A 14,443-nucleotide genomic window follows, 5' to 3' on the forward strand; every position below is an offset into this window, starting at 1 on the left:
CATTTACCCATCATGTACTTTACCTCAACTCAATTACTTTGAAAGATAAATTAAATATAAATATATCCTTTGTCTTTGGTTGAGTATATTCTATTAAGTATACATCCGCCCCTATGCATTACTCTTGTAATGCACTGTTATACTGTACAATAATATATGTTGAATTATATTATTCTCTGTCGATACATGTATCTCCATGGGTTGGTTCCTCCTTGTATGTACATACAATACATGTGTAAAAGCCAATATGAAAACGTGCTGTGCTCTCACAATACAAAAAAAAAAAAAAAAAACATTTTAACCATGCTGCCTCTCTTCCCTTCAATAAACTGAAATAGAAACTTGCCAGACCTGGTTACAATGAGGGAATTTAAATCGATTAAAGAATCGAGAAAACAGCTGTTATGCTCACATATGGAAATCCTTTAAATTGCTATTGGGATTGTGTTGTGTATGAGAGCTGTAGTTGTCTCTTTGTTTTGTGTTTTATTGATGTTGTAACAATGTTTTGTTGGCCTCTCACCACGTCTCTCTTAAAAGAGATTTCAATCTAATTGAGACTTTTAGCTGGTTAAATAAAGGATTTTTTTTTTAATGTTGTTTCAGTTTCTGTGTTAAAAAGGTTTAATACAAATAAACTTGCCTCGCCTTGTTTTTTTATATAAATATTTCATGCTCATGGTGATGCCATCCATCTGTCTTGCCTCACCCTGACCAATCAAACTGCTCCCCTCTGCACATGAGGACACTTCCAACCACAGAAATAACCTTTTCCACAAAGCAGCATTAGGTCAAGGTATTCCATATGTCATTTGAATTTCTTTGAAATGTCACAGTTGAAAAGAATGTTTATAGTTTTTAAAGATTTTTTCAAACCAAAAAGGCTGAGGCTACAACTTATTGTAGATAACCTTTTTACAAAACACATTTGACATAAACTCTATTGCTGACATCTAACAAAAACATAAAACATGTTTTAAAATATATCTTGTATATCTTTTGGTCTTCTGTATTTGTTGTTTAAACATGAATTCTGCTCTCTCTTGTTTTAAAAACATTTGGATACTTTTATGTAATAAATAATTTCCACCTGTATGTTTTGCACCATTAAAATTGTTAAAGCCATTAAACAGCTGGTTGATTTATGGTAGGCAGTTTTATTTACAATCTCTTCTGACTGTTTTCACTGTATCTTTTGAATAAGCAAAGCGCCAAGATATCACCAACTCATTAGTGAAGCTTACATCATAGTCACATCTGTCCAGTTCAAATACCATATGTTCCTGAAAGGTCAGTCATCAGTCACAACAGGACCCTGAGTGCAGCTCATTCATCAGAGCGCCACTGATTCTAAAGCTGTAAATGCAATAAAAAGAGGCTAATAGACAATCACATGTCTAGGGAAAGATAAGCCTTAATTTGAATGTATCCTTGTCAAGTATGATTTATTTGAATACTAAAAATGTAACAGCTTTGCAGAAAAGGTGTCTGAGTCAGCTGTCATTCCCAGCTGCAATATGTCAATAAGGGGTGAATAATTTATATGTAATGTGACTGACATTTACATTGAAGAATAATATGATTGAAATAAACCTGAGGCCTGCACTATCCATTAAGTCAAGCCCGGAGGCTCTGAATCTCTTTGCCTGGGGAGATAAGACTTCACAGCACTTTAACAGTTATTCAATAATTTCTTAAAACATAGTCTTATAGGAAATGCATGTTGTTTGTTTGTAATATCTTCTTTTATGTTATCTTTCTTATTTTGGTTGTTTTGTCTTGGTTTGCTCTGTGTCGTTTTATTCCCATGTTATTTTTTAGGGCATTTTGTAACATTGTTTAGATGAGTACTGTTATATTATATTTTATTATGGGACTCTGAGTTTTCAGTCGAGCCGCTTAAAGGGACCATTCACCAAAATATATACCTTAAGGCTTGTATATGAAATTAGTAAATGGCTTTTATTAACATGCTTTATTATAATTAGTAGTAGTAGTAGTAGAGTGTTAGTGTTAGTGTTAGTAGTGTTTCTAGCGAACTTACTAAATTGAACAACCAGCCTTTGATCAGGTATTTCGGGTGAACGGTCCCTTTAAGAGGCTCGGGAGACCATAGGGGAGACAACCAGGGGAGACAGCGGCAGCTCGTAGAGGCACTTCCGGTGGCAATAGAAAACGCCACCGATATGGAAAGGCAACTGCCACACTGTTTGGAGGCAGCTGCCACTTCTGCCCCCCGGTTTGAGGGCAACTACTTCAGCTTTCTGTGCTCATGTGAACTGTATTTAAATACGGCTGAATTCCCAAATAAAAACATTCTCTACTAAATATACAGAGTTAATGGTTTTCATCTGAAAAATATGTTTTGGGGGGTTTGTTTATTCAAACTGTGATAAGATGTTTTAAGCATTTTATGGGCCCATGCCATGTTAATTATTTTATAAGATGTCCCTGTGCCATACTTCAGACTCCAACAGCAACACAGAACAAGTAACATAATAATATTTTTTGGGAAAACCATTACAATAGACAATGCTATAATTTAGTACTTATGATCCGCGTTTGCACAAATTACTCATAAATAATAAAATAAAGGCAATTAGCGACACATTTTGAATGTCTATCTGTCATCAAAAGCAATATTTTTTTTTTTTATCTTTACAAGTGGTACTCCCTGTAACCTTGGTGAAGATGCACTTGAAATGAATGGTTGTCCAGGAAAGGTGTCTTAGTGTGTATATTGTTGTTTAAGGTCCATTTTGTGTGTAAGTTTTATTTACAGTGCACCAACCACATCAAGGAAATTTCCTGTATGTGCAAATATACTTGGCAAATAAATTAATTCTGATTCTGATAAATAACAGTTTGCTTCAATATCAGTACATTTCACTTTATTTGATCAGCCTGTATCAATATTGCTCAATTCAACACTAAAGGCAGCTTCCTCCATACATTTAAGTACAAAAGGCAGCTCCTTTTAAACAGTGAGACAACCAAGGCAGCTGGCATCAAACATTATGACGTCAAAGTCATCTGCCTACACTGTGAGCCCACGACCTGCCACTGTTTAAAAGAAAGCTGCCTCTACACATCAGTGGCAGATTCGTTTGACACCGGAAGAGCCTCTCTACGTCCCAACAGCTGCCACGGAGTGATTCGATCCTGCACCTCACCCTGAAACTCAGACTCCCACAATGCACTGGCGCATTCTTCGTCGTCAAACAAAAACGCGGAAACAAAAGAAATAATCAGTTTGTCAAAACAAATAAGCCCCGAGTCGCCCTCGCAGTCGTAGCTGACAGCTGTCACAGTTCCACCCGACCGTCCCCAGCGAGCCGCCATGGCCCTGAAGAGAATACAGAAGGTGAGGCTGCAGTTTGTCTGATGCTCCTGAAAAGGTCGCCGCGACACGGAAACGTCGCCCCAGCTCGTTAGCCTCTCCCCGGCCGCCTCGTAGCCTCGCTCCGCTAGCCGCTAGCCCCAGTGCCGCCTCGTCGTCGTCCACCCCCGCGTCTTCTCCCCGGTTTTCTAAAGGCTCAATCGCGATTCCCTCGCCCCTGGATTTCACTGGGGATTCGAGCCTTCGTGGCGGTGACACGACATTAAAGCGGTTAAAAGTCGATGTAGCTAACTTCCTGCTAAGGACGGCCTAGCAAGGCGAGCTGTGCGGTTGTGTTTTTGTCTCTTGAGTTGTAGCTGTGTTCCTGCGCCGTGCTCGATGTCTTCTCGGTGTCAGAGGTTGTTATTAAAGGTCGGTCAGCTCCGTTGGTCCGCCGTCATTAAATAGTTTAAAGTTTAAAGGCTGTACATTGTTGGGCGGAGGCTGTGAAACAATGATGTTGTGTGTTTTTTTTGTGTGTCTCCTTCCCCCACAGGAGTTGAATGACTTACAGAGGGATCCTCCGGCTTCGTGCTCGGCTGGACCTGTAGGAGAGGACAGTACGTGACCGAAAATACAATAAAGATGTGTATTTATATGTGTTAATATTGTGTAAAGATCCCCAATGACTCTTCCTTTACCCGTTTGGTTTCTTCTAGTGTTTCACTGGCAAGCCACCATCACAGGACCGGTGAGATTTTTCTCGATATGGTTTCTGGATATTTGTGTTTTTTGCCAAGCTGCTTCTGGATCTTTAGACAATAGTGTTTTTTTTTGTTGACTTTACTTTTTTTTTCTGGTGTGGGGGAGCACGCACACACACATACTAGCAACCTCTATCCCAGTGTTCCTCACTGCAGCCCATAGCATTACAGGGAAAAAATACCATAATATCTTCATTTAAGCATCTTTTGTTTCCTCTCTACCTGGAGGTGGTTATTATCTCATTCAGGATCCAACCTTTTATTTAACATTTTTCTCTAATCCTCTTGTTTTTCAGAATGACAGCCCATATCATGGAGGAGTGTTCTTCCTGTCTGTCCATTTCCCCACTGACTATCCCTTTAAACCACCAAAGGTAGGAATATTTCTCTTTAACACTCGTATCCCAAAAATACAGATTATTGTAACTATTCATTTTAAAGATGCAGATTTGCATTTAAATGAAATTTTTCAGTTTTATTTGAGGGTTTGTTTTCTCCACAGATTTCCTTTACAACGAAAATCTATCACCCAAACATAAACAGCAATGGTAGCATCTGCCTGGACATCCTGAGGTCCCAGTGGTCACCTGCGCTGACAGTGTCAAAAGGTAACAAAACCAGTAGAGACCATTACAGCGGCACTTGGTGTGATCTGGGTTGTACAATTTAATTTAACAAGGGTTTTAAATTTTTCAACCAAATTTGAGTGAATATGTGGGAGAGTGTCAAAGAATGTTTTGACATCACAGCAGACAAGTGAGGCAGTGAAACCTGTTTGGTTGCACCATCCCTCTGCTGTAAAGCCATGATGCTCAGCAGCTTGAAACACAGGATTTGCGAACACTTTGTTCTTGTTACATTTTTGAAGAATTTGAAGGTTTCAAGGACCTGAACCAACAGCATTTTTGATATGATTGGTGCTTGAAATCAAAGCTTGTCCTTTTATATTTATATTGGTTTGTGGAGATTGAGCTCATAAATTGAAAAGTCATGTTAACTCTTCTTTTTTTGTGTCCTTTTCCAGTTTTACTATCCATATGCTCTTTGCTATGTGACCCAAATCCAGATGATCCATTAGTCCCTGACATTGCACACACCTACAAATCGGACAGACCAAGGCAAGTATGAAAGCTGCCTGAAGAGGTTGACTTGTGGTGAAAACTTAAAAACATTCACTTTATCTTTTAAGGTCCATTCTGATGTCCTTTTTTCTTTTCTAGGTACAACAAACTAGCCAGGGAATGGACCCATAAGTATGCAATGTGAAGGAACGTATCTCTACAACAACAAAGCATCCCGGAACACCTCGTAATATGACAGTACTGTTCGAAATGCTCATCCACACTGGTTCTAGCTGAGGTGTTTTATACGCTTGAAGCACTTTCTCTACTCAGATTTTACTTGACTCAACTGTTTTTACTGTTTATTTTTCCCCTTAAATTGGCATTATTATTATTAGCAGTGGCGAGATACCCGGATTGTATTTTTCTTTTAAAATATTTACTGTATATTGTACAAACCTGTACTGAATTTATTTTGCATTGTTTTGCATTAAAAGCATTAATCGAAATTGAATTACCTTTGAGGGTTGTTTTTTTTGTGACACATAAAACATTATATTTTTATTTATCATCATAAAATGTGTGCATTGTAATATAAAGAAACGAGATGTGTTTATTAGTCATATGACCACTAGGGGGGAGTCTTTACGTTTTACTTCCCAAGCCTTTTTACATAAGGCCCTTTTTGTCCTTGACAACTGAATTTTCATATTTGCATTACATCCAATCCAGGCCCATCTGCCTAATGGTGATTGATTCATGTGGATAGTGTCTATTACAGGGTCTTGTTTTGGTAATGAAAAGAGAAGAGCTGTTCTGTCCATTGAAATCAAGCCAGGAATTATCTCACCTCTGCTGGCTGCAGCACAATGACTGTACAGTTTTTCAGCAATAATAATCCACCAGTAGAAAAACAGCATTGAGGACATTGCTGTGAAAATTGTACTCAAGGACAACTCGTGTCTCTCAAGTAGAAGTAAAATTACCTGTTATTTCATTCATATGCAAAGCCTCTATGGTCCTTGCATAGTATACAATAACATTAAGTACAATACATTCTAATGAATAAACATTAAAAAACAAGCAACAAATTGAATCAAACACAGGGTAGTAAAACAGTCAAGCTTGTGTACTCAGTTATATTGCATATGATAATATTGCACAGTTGGATGTTTTCACACTTGGTTAAGTTCTCTAATGGCACAAAATTAAAAACTATAAAAGTATTGAGTAAGCCGGTTAAATGAACTGAGTAAAAATCACTGCATATGCAAAGGGGTAAGATATTATATGGTGATAATACTGATAAGATCCATCCATCCATTACCTGTACTGTTAATCCTGTGAGGGTTGCAGGGGGATCTGGAGCCAGCTGCCACTGGGCGAGAGGTAGAGACAGATAGAAATCCACACAACCACGATTCTACGATTGACCTCATCTCAATCTACATGTCTGTGGCCTGTTGGAGGAAGCTGGGAGGGAAATACCCAGAGAAAATCCAAACAGACACAGGAAGAACATGTAAACTCAACACGGAGAGACTGGAATGCAAGTGGGGAACATTCTTGCTTTGAGGTGCCGAGCATGATGGAGGATACAACTGTTGGATTGAAGAGCATCTTCAGTCTCTCAGGTGTACGTGGGGGGGTGTAAGTGGAACTCTGCTCTCCAGCATCCACAGAACATGATGCTCCAGTCAACAACAGCTTCAGCTCTGCTGCAGCTGAGGATTTCTCACATGGGAAAAACCATTACTTCATGTGAGTTTAGGATTTAGACTTTAAATTGAGCAAAGAGAAATACTTGATGTACAAAACACTTCAAAGTGAAATTCGGGATTTTTTTTAAATGTGGTAGGCTGCTCAAAAAGTCCAACTAGACTGTAATGACAGTAAATGTGACTCTACTCCCACTGGTGTAGTTTAGACAATGAGGAGCCTGTCATAACTCTCTGGGGTCTAAGGGAATTTCTCGATTTTTACATGTCTTAAATTAACCTTTTAGACTTATTGGCAAACAGCCCGATACCAATTAATATCAGTTTCATTAGGACAGTGTAAGAGTTGTCTATATCCTGGGGCTCAAATGTGACCTGGAGCATCACATAACTAGATAATTTGGCCCTTATAATGAAATCTGAATTCTGAACTTTAAGAATTTCTTCAAAACTCTTGTGGAAAAAACTGTAAATTAAGGTTAAAGACACAAATGTCAAAGCGATTCCCAGTTTTTAAAAGTTCGGTTGATGGTTTTTCTCAGAGTAAGAAATCCAGTTATCAGGTAATTTCTACCATTGATCCCGGATTGTATAATGTTGAAGTGGACCGAGAGGGAGACCTGGTCCTGCTGCTCTATGGTTACTGCTTTGTAAAGAAGGGCCCAGGCTGCCAGTGAGACTCACACCTGACTAGTTTATTTGAACATGAAGATTAACAGTGATGGTGGCAAAATATCACCAACAACACGGCCTGGCCTGTTCTGGGATGAGAAAATATTATTGCGAACATGGAGAGGGACCAACAGACACAAGACGTGTAAATTCATCAGATGGAAAACCTCATTTAACAAGGTCATATAACACTGGGAACTGTCATCAGTCATTTCCTGGACACAGCGTGAGAAGAAGCCCAGAAGAACATGTCTACAAGGACCTGCAGACTTTACTGGATTCACAGACCTCTCGGTTCTTTCTTACTTTACAAGAGCATCTTTGTTTTTAGGAGGATTATGGCCTCTCTTTTTTAGTTCGAGTCTGTTTAACTTATTGCAGACTTGCTCCACGTTGTTTTGGTTTCTCCTTCCTGTATTACTTCCTTTCAGCACTCTCAGGGTGTGTAGTGTTTCCTCTATAACCAATAAATGGGAAGCATGGGGTGTTACCAGCACCAGCCACGACGTATATAGAAATATAACTAGATCTTCAAGTCAGGCCTGCTCAGTTGTTCATGTTTACTTTATTTATACAATCTAGTGGTATGACATTGACTTGTAATGTGATTTCAAACTCATCCTAATTGTGGTTTTGTTTGCTCTAATTGGCTATAACCCCTCAACGCTTTCCCATAAACGAGACATAAAAAGTCTTGCAGTGCACAAATTGGATCCAGTGGCTAAAGTTTTGGGACTTTCACAGGAACCCAGGGGGGAGGTAGTGGATGCTGGTTCTGGGAGGAGTCCTGCCTCCTCTTTTTTTTTTTTTTTTCTTCTCCCAGTAGGATGACACGTGAAACTTTGCTGAGGAGGTGCTGCTGGTTGGTGTGTGTGCAGCACTGAGCCGTGCGGAGCTGCGTTCACTTCGGGAGGGACTCAAACCCTCCAGACCTATTTTTAGACCAATGGGGGGAAACGAAGGGGCTTGAGGAAAACTGCAGAGGAGAAAGGAACCGGGACTGGACCGAGCTGCGATGAGCTCGCACAGCGCCGCGGAGTGACGAGGGAGAAAACTAAGAACCCCAAAGTTTTTCTTTTTACCGAAGCTCGACGCTTTTGGCTGCAGAGAGAACTGAACTTTGACTCGGTGGCCTCCGGAGCAGCAGCAGCGGCGCAGCACCAATGGCTTCCCAGTGCCCAGACACTCTCAGCGGATACTTGCAGCAGCAGCAGTCGGACCAGGGCTCGAACAGCGAGCGGAGCACCGACTCCCCTCTGCCCGGCTCCGAGGAGGACCTGAGCGGACCGCATCCGCTGCCCGACCCGGAGTGGACCGAGGAGAGGTTCCGGGTGGACCGTAAGAAGTTGGAGGTCATGTTGTTAGGTAAAGAAAACACACCCACACATGTGCTCGTTTTCTGGAATAGTCTCACTTTTTAATACGTTTTTTAAACTTCCTTCCTTTTATATATATATGTCCTCTGACTTTCCTTTGTTTGTGTTTCACACATAAAGCAACATTTAAACAACACAACTACAACTTCTACCAACCTCCATGTGTTGCATTAGTCGGGAGCGTGATCAGGGAACTTCAGGATGTCACGTGCCTTATCTGGAACCAATCAATTAATCCAATTAACGCAAGTCAATTTAGGACTTCCAATTAGTGTCACCACCTTCTACAAACAAAATAAAAACAACATTTAAAAACTTTTTTCTGGACTTACACTTTTATGATCGTTCAGGCTGAGTGAAGCTTAACATTGGACATGCAGGTTGAGGAGGTCAAAGACATGAGAGCAGGTCAACCATCAGTGAGTCGTGGTGTGTGCATGCAGAGGTAGTAACGTGCCCCGGCCACAAGCTGTCGCTGTGCAAACTCCCATGGCGCCCATTTGTTTGTAGACTAAACTGAAATTGACCTGAACTTGCAGCTCACTTACTTATCTGCAAAACAGTTTGCATGGAGACACAACTGATGCAACCGCCCCAGTGGACTCAAACAATAACAGAAAGTCAACATGATAAATAATCATAAGTACATTAACCACAGATTTAATTAGAAAAGTACATTTTCCTTTCTGACATCGATGCATTTTGCCTCAAACCTCGAAACCAGAAAGTTCCTTTGTGTTGCAGGCTACACGCGACAGCACATGTGGACTCTCTCTGCACGTGTTGCGTTGCGGCATGTTTTCTTTTCATGATTAAATTGATCTAGTGTGTGATCTGTAGCTCTAATGACGTGACAGTGAACAGTTAAACAAACGATGACAGGCTCATAAAGAGCCAAGGCCGGCCCCTGAGGTCCCTGGAAACTCGGGAGGTGTTGGGCATTTATCACATGGAATGGAATATTGTTATAGCGTTAGGTAAGTTGGCTGGATTCCTTATTAAGTCCACCGGAAGACAACAAGCCAGAGCCGGGAAGCAGCCAAACATGACCTTATGAGAAACAGACATACTTGCCCTGTAGTTATAACATAACATTTACTAAATCCACATTTCTGATGTGTATAGCTTTGAAGACACAAACTTCATGTAAACTGCTCGTTCGCAGTATTTAAGTTTGTGACTAACTTTTGGGAAATCCTCAGCGAGCAGCTGGTCCTGATGTAAGTTTATCCTTTATCCTATACACACAGACGCACACACACATTTCCCCCTGAGAATGTCCTGGTTGCTGCCTCGCTCCTCAGTACATTCCTCAAAGCTCCATGTCATCCCAAACTCTTCCAGGAAAACAACTTAACCAGAGGCCGGCCCTAAATCTGAGTGTCCCGGACATGCCGCGCGCCACGTCACACACAGGGCGTCTGAAAGTGCCTGAACGTTGTGTTTAATATATGTAGTTTACAGGATCTTCACAGTTTGTTAGTTTGCTCTTGTATATCTGCCAACATCCTGTTTCCCAACTGTTGCTTCGTGACATGATGGCTGATGCTGGTCGTGTTGCTGCAGCTGAGATGCAGAACAGGACTTACCGCTGTGTTCCACCATGTCCCGGTCTTTCTGGTCAGTTGTAGGTTCAGGTTTAAATAAAATAAAAAAAGTTATCTCCACTGTGAAACTGCTTTAACCTTTGAGCTCAGGCCTTCGGGGAGAATCCAGGATGTCTGGTTGCATCACACGTTGCGTTGTTGTCTCTCAGTAGACTTTACGCAGTTGAGGCGTCTGTTGACTTTGCAGATATGATGTATTAATAACCACAAATGGATAAGTTATCATCTGGATTTGTTTGAAAGAATCAGAGATTCCCCTCTCGTTTTTTGTTCCTTGACTGAAAGTTTAAACTCGAATATTCTAAATAGAAAAATTGCCTTTTTGGTCTTATCCAGTTCAGCCAGGGCTGTATAACATCTGGCTGTGTTTTGATTGGATATAATGTAGATTTAGACTCGGTACATCATGTTCTGACTATAATTGAATAATTTGATGGGAACTTCAGTATATTTTTACAATGTTTTATTGTCCGTGACGGTATCCCTGCCTTTTTTTTGGTCCTGGAAAATTAATTGTGCTTGAGCCCACGGCAAAGAGCCACAGGTTAAATCAAACTACGATCACATCCAAAACAACAGTAAGTTAACATGTATTTGATAGATCCAGGTAATATGTCTGCACGCGGTTCACTGAGCACCTAGTCCAGGAATATTACATATCAAAGAAGCTGTGACGGACGCTTGGAACTCTTCTAGTAAGACTCAATATTTATTTTAACACATTTCTTCCGCACACATTCATTCGAGATTTTTTTGTGAAAGATTTGTTTCTTTTGAAATACAGAATCTGACCCGATAAACACTTTAATCAATAAATTGCACAAATAATATCAAATGATTAATTAAACTATGAAGCATTTGAACTGTAAGAAAAACAAGAGATTTGCATTAAACCAACAACAATAAATAACAATTAAAAACGGGTAAATAAATTAAGATTTACACAAATGTGTCTTGAAGTTTGACTTGTTTTGTTGTGAGAACCACCTTGGTATCGGAACATTTTTTAAGGTGTTGTGGAACTAACCACAAAGGACTTTTTTAACAAAAAGTGTTCTGTATTTCACTGGTAACCAGTAACCTGCCCGTCAGGAGCAATATGGTCTCTTTGTAGTACCAGTTTAAAGTCTGGCAGCTGCATGTTGAATTTTCATTTGTAGATCAGAAAAAGCGGAATGGATTAATCCACATTTACAAGGTTTTATAGTAATCCAGCAGAGAGGTGATAAAAGCATGGACGACTGTTTCCAGGTCCTCTTGAGACAAAAACAGCTCTAATTTGGCTGCGGTTCAGAGCTGATAAAAACTGACCTTTACTCTCACTGCTAACTTTTTAGTTTCAGAAACTTGTCCAGGAACAAAACATAACAACATGGTGTAGACAGAGGCTGAAGCACAAGGAGCTAAATATAATTGTATCAGTTTTCCTTTTGTCGACACGATAATGAAAAAGGTTCATTGAGTAGGTGGTGTCAGGTGTATCTGGTCGGTTAAGCTGTGTGTCATATGAATACAGTTTTTATTGAATATTGTATTTCTGGAAGATAGAGTCAATGCATTGTGATAATAAAATTGCACGAGAACCAGAAACAGCAGATGTCATTGTGTACCTGTGGAAGGTTTTCAGTTGGGGGAGGACTGGGGGAAGACAACTCTTTTCTAAATATTTGAAATAAAAGATAGCTTGGAAATTGGAGTGTGTGATTATTAATTCAATCATTTTGTGTATATGGCTCAGCATTTTGTTCTGATTGGTACAACAGACAGACTGTTAAAGTGTTTGAGGTATTGCCAGAAGATTCTGATGTCCTTTAAGTTGAGTGTATATCTAGTGCCAAGGCGTTAAAAGCAATTATTTAGGCCGTTAATTATAAATTGGAAGATCTTTTCCTAATAATAAGCCTAGCTGTACTCAGACCGGTAAAGGAAGTTGGTCATAGTGGGACGTGGGACTGGTGGGGAGGCATATAATCAAGGGTTGCATGAATTCTGCAGAGTAAAAATGGCCCAGAAGCTCACCGGGCTCATTAAAACCTGTTTGTGACTCACCAGCGTTTCCCCGCACTGAAGTGAAATCCCAGCGTACACACTTTAACAAGCCATTATTTGACTCTGTCGTAGTTTAATTCCCCCGTTTGAGCCCAATTTGCATCAGGAGAAAATGGCAAATTATTAACTGCCGAGTAATTACAGATTTACTGTCTCTCTCACTGGCGCTCAGGTTTCTGTGCTGAGATCGGTAAATAGAGTGTAAAGTGACAACTAGATCTCACCCTGACAGCCATCTGGGTTTACTGTTGTACTGCTGGCACCCTGGAATAGAACTCTCCGGTTAATAGCTTGGAGACCTTGACAGAGGCACGAAGGCTTGAAAGATAATTTTATGCGTTCAGGGAACAGTGTAAGAGAACTTTTGTGACTTTCTTTTTTTTTTTAAACATTCATTATGAAGTTAAGAGACCAGGGACAAGTGTGGGAAAGAGGTAACATTTTCTCCAAGCAAGATTAATCGCAATTGAGCATCTGCAAAAAATCGCTCTCCATGGATTTATTCAAGCGTACATTACCGATGTCTTCTGACGGGATTGGGACAGTTTGAAGAGCTCTTCCTGCTCAGACTGGTATTAATGGGAGTTCAGTGACTGTGCACAACGTCCTGGTGGAGGAAAGTGTGTGTGCGCACACATCGTAACAACATGTTTGCTGAGTAACGGCGACAAAAGCCTACAATTAGGCTACATTAGGCTAAGTGAATCATTTTCCTCATTGAGCTAATTTGTTTTGCTGCTCCTGAACCACAGACTATTATTGGGTGGCTTTGTCTCAGAATGGGGAAAAACTGTTCCATATGGCAGGGATTGGCAAATTACAAGGGTATCACAGGTATTTTCAATATGTAGTGATGAGTAAAGTATTATAACTGTTGTACTCTGGTTACTTATTCTTGGAGTTTTTCTGAATGAGCATGTTGGAAAAACTGCAATTTGAGGCAACAGACAGAAAAGTATAATGGAGGCCAATGGAATAGCTTCCTCTCAGCAAGTAAACCATCCCTCCAGTGAAAATTGGACTATTACATTTTCAATATTTCTCCCCTTAATGTTTTCCCAATGATTTCTCTGGCTTTTTCTATGCCCACATAATGAGGGGAGTATGTGTGAGGGCCTCATCCTCCTCTTCCTCCTGGGTGCTGAGTAAGACTCGCAGACAGGAAGGAGTGAGTGTCTTTTGGGGAATGTGCTGCAGGCTTCGCTCCCTCGTCCGTCCCCCCCCCCCCCCCTTTTTTTTTGTTCCCTCCCGAGCATTCAAACACTGCTCTGTTGTTCCAGCTTCCATCAGATCCACTACTGAGTCGTTGGACCTTCACGGGTCATTATTTCTACACTACAACACAATCCTTCCTCTAACCTCCGAACTCAAACCAAAGCAAAGCCAAGCAAAAATGTTATTGAATTGACTGATTGTCGTGCTCGGCTTTGAAGCCAAAAAAATTAAGCTGCGGCTGCACAATTAAACACAAACTGGTCGAAAGTATTTTCGAGTTTCAGACATCGTGCTGTATGTCATGTTACTTTGTTATATTTCCCTAATCTGAAATGACAGAGATGGTGAAGTAGGGGAATCTTACAGAGACCACCCTTTGGAAAAAATGCAGTAAGGAGTGGAAAACAATGGACAGAGCCAGCTTTCCAGAGGAAAATCCTTCTCATGTAAAGATGTGAAAATCCCTTATCCCCTCAGATGAGGTTATCATCTGTCATCCGGAGACATTGTGTTGTTTAAGCTAGATTCAGACTGGATTCTGTGTGTGGCAGCTGTGGCCGTGCCAAAGCAGCTATTGGTTTTATTTTGGAGCCTCGGATCCACTTAAAGAGTAGTTGCTGCTGTCGGGAGAAAGAGACGCTTCTTATTCAGTAAAGTAGAGA

General features: G+C 40.5%; 2 protein-coding genes across 4 annotated transcripts in view; both read left to right on the top strand.

Annotated features, from left to right (window-relative positions):
* The first annotated feature begins 3,198 nt into the window (after positions 1–3,198).
* LOC133020429 (ubiquitin-conjugating enzyme E2 D4-like) lies at positions 3,199–5,658 on the top strand. 2 transcript variants are annotated; one of them, XM_061086987.1, is made up of 7 exons: positions 3,199–3,364; positions 3,876–3,939; positions 4,039–4,070; positions 4,380–4,457; positions 4,586–4,691; positions 5,108–5,201; positions 5,304–5,658. In XM_061086987.1, the coding sequence occupies exons 1-7, from the start codon at positions 3,341–3,343 to the stop codon at positions 5,347–5,349; spliced, it is 444 nt and encodes a 147-aa protein (XP_060942970.1). In that variant the 5' UTR covers positions 3,199–3,340; the 3' UTR covers positions 5,350–5,658. The 2 variants fall into 2 exon arrangements, with proteins under 2 accessions (XP_060942970.1, XP_060942969.1); XM_061086986.1 differs by lacking the exon at positions 3,199–3,364 and adding an exon at positions 3,386–3,751.
* Positions 5,659–8,415: 2,757 nt separating this feature from the next.
* Positions 8,416–14,443, top strand: part of LOC133020600 (protein bicaudal C homolog 1-like) — a 61,704-nt gene continuing 55,676 nt past the window's right edge. For both annotated transcript variants that reach the window (XM_061087221.1, XM_061087222.1), the window contains exon 1: positions 8,416–8,899. In XM_061087221.1, the coding sequence (XP_060943204.1) occupies positions 8,698–8,899 (202 nt within the window). In that variant the 5' untranslated portion in view covers positions 8,416–8,697. The remainder of the gene's footprint in view (positions 8,900–14,443) is intronic.

This window comes from Limanda limanda, chromosome 15, assembly GCF_963576545.1.
Source record: "Limanda limanda chromosome 15, fLimLim1.1, whole genome shotgun sequence".
Taxonomy (NCBI): domain Eukaryota; kingdom Metazoa; phylum Chordata; class Actinopteri; order Pleuronectiformes; family Pleuronectidae; genus Limanda; species Limanda limanda.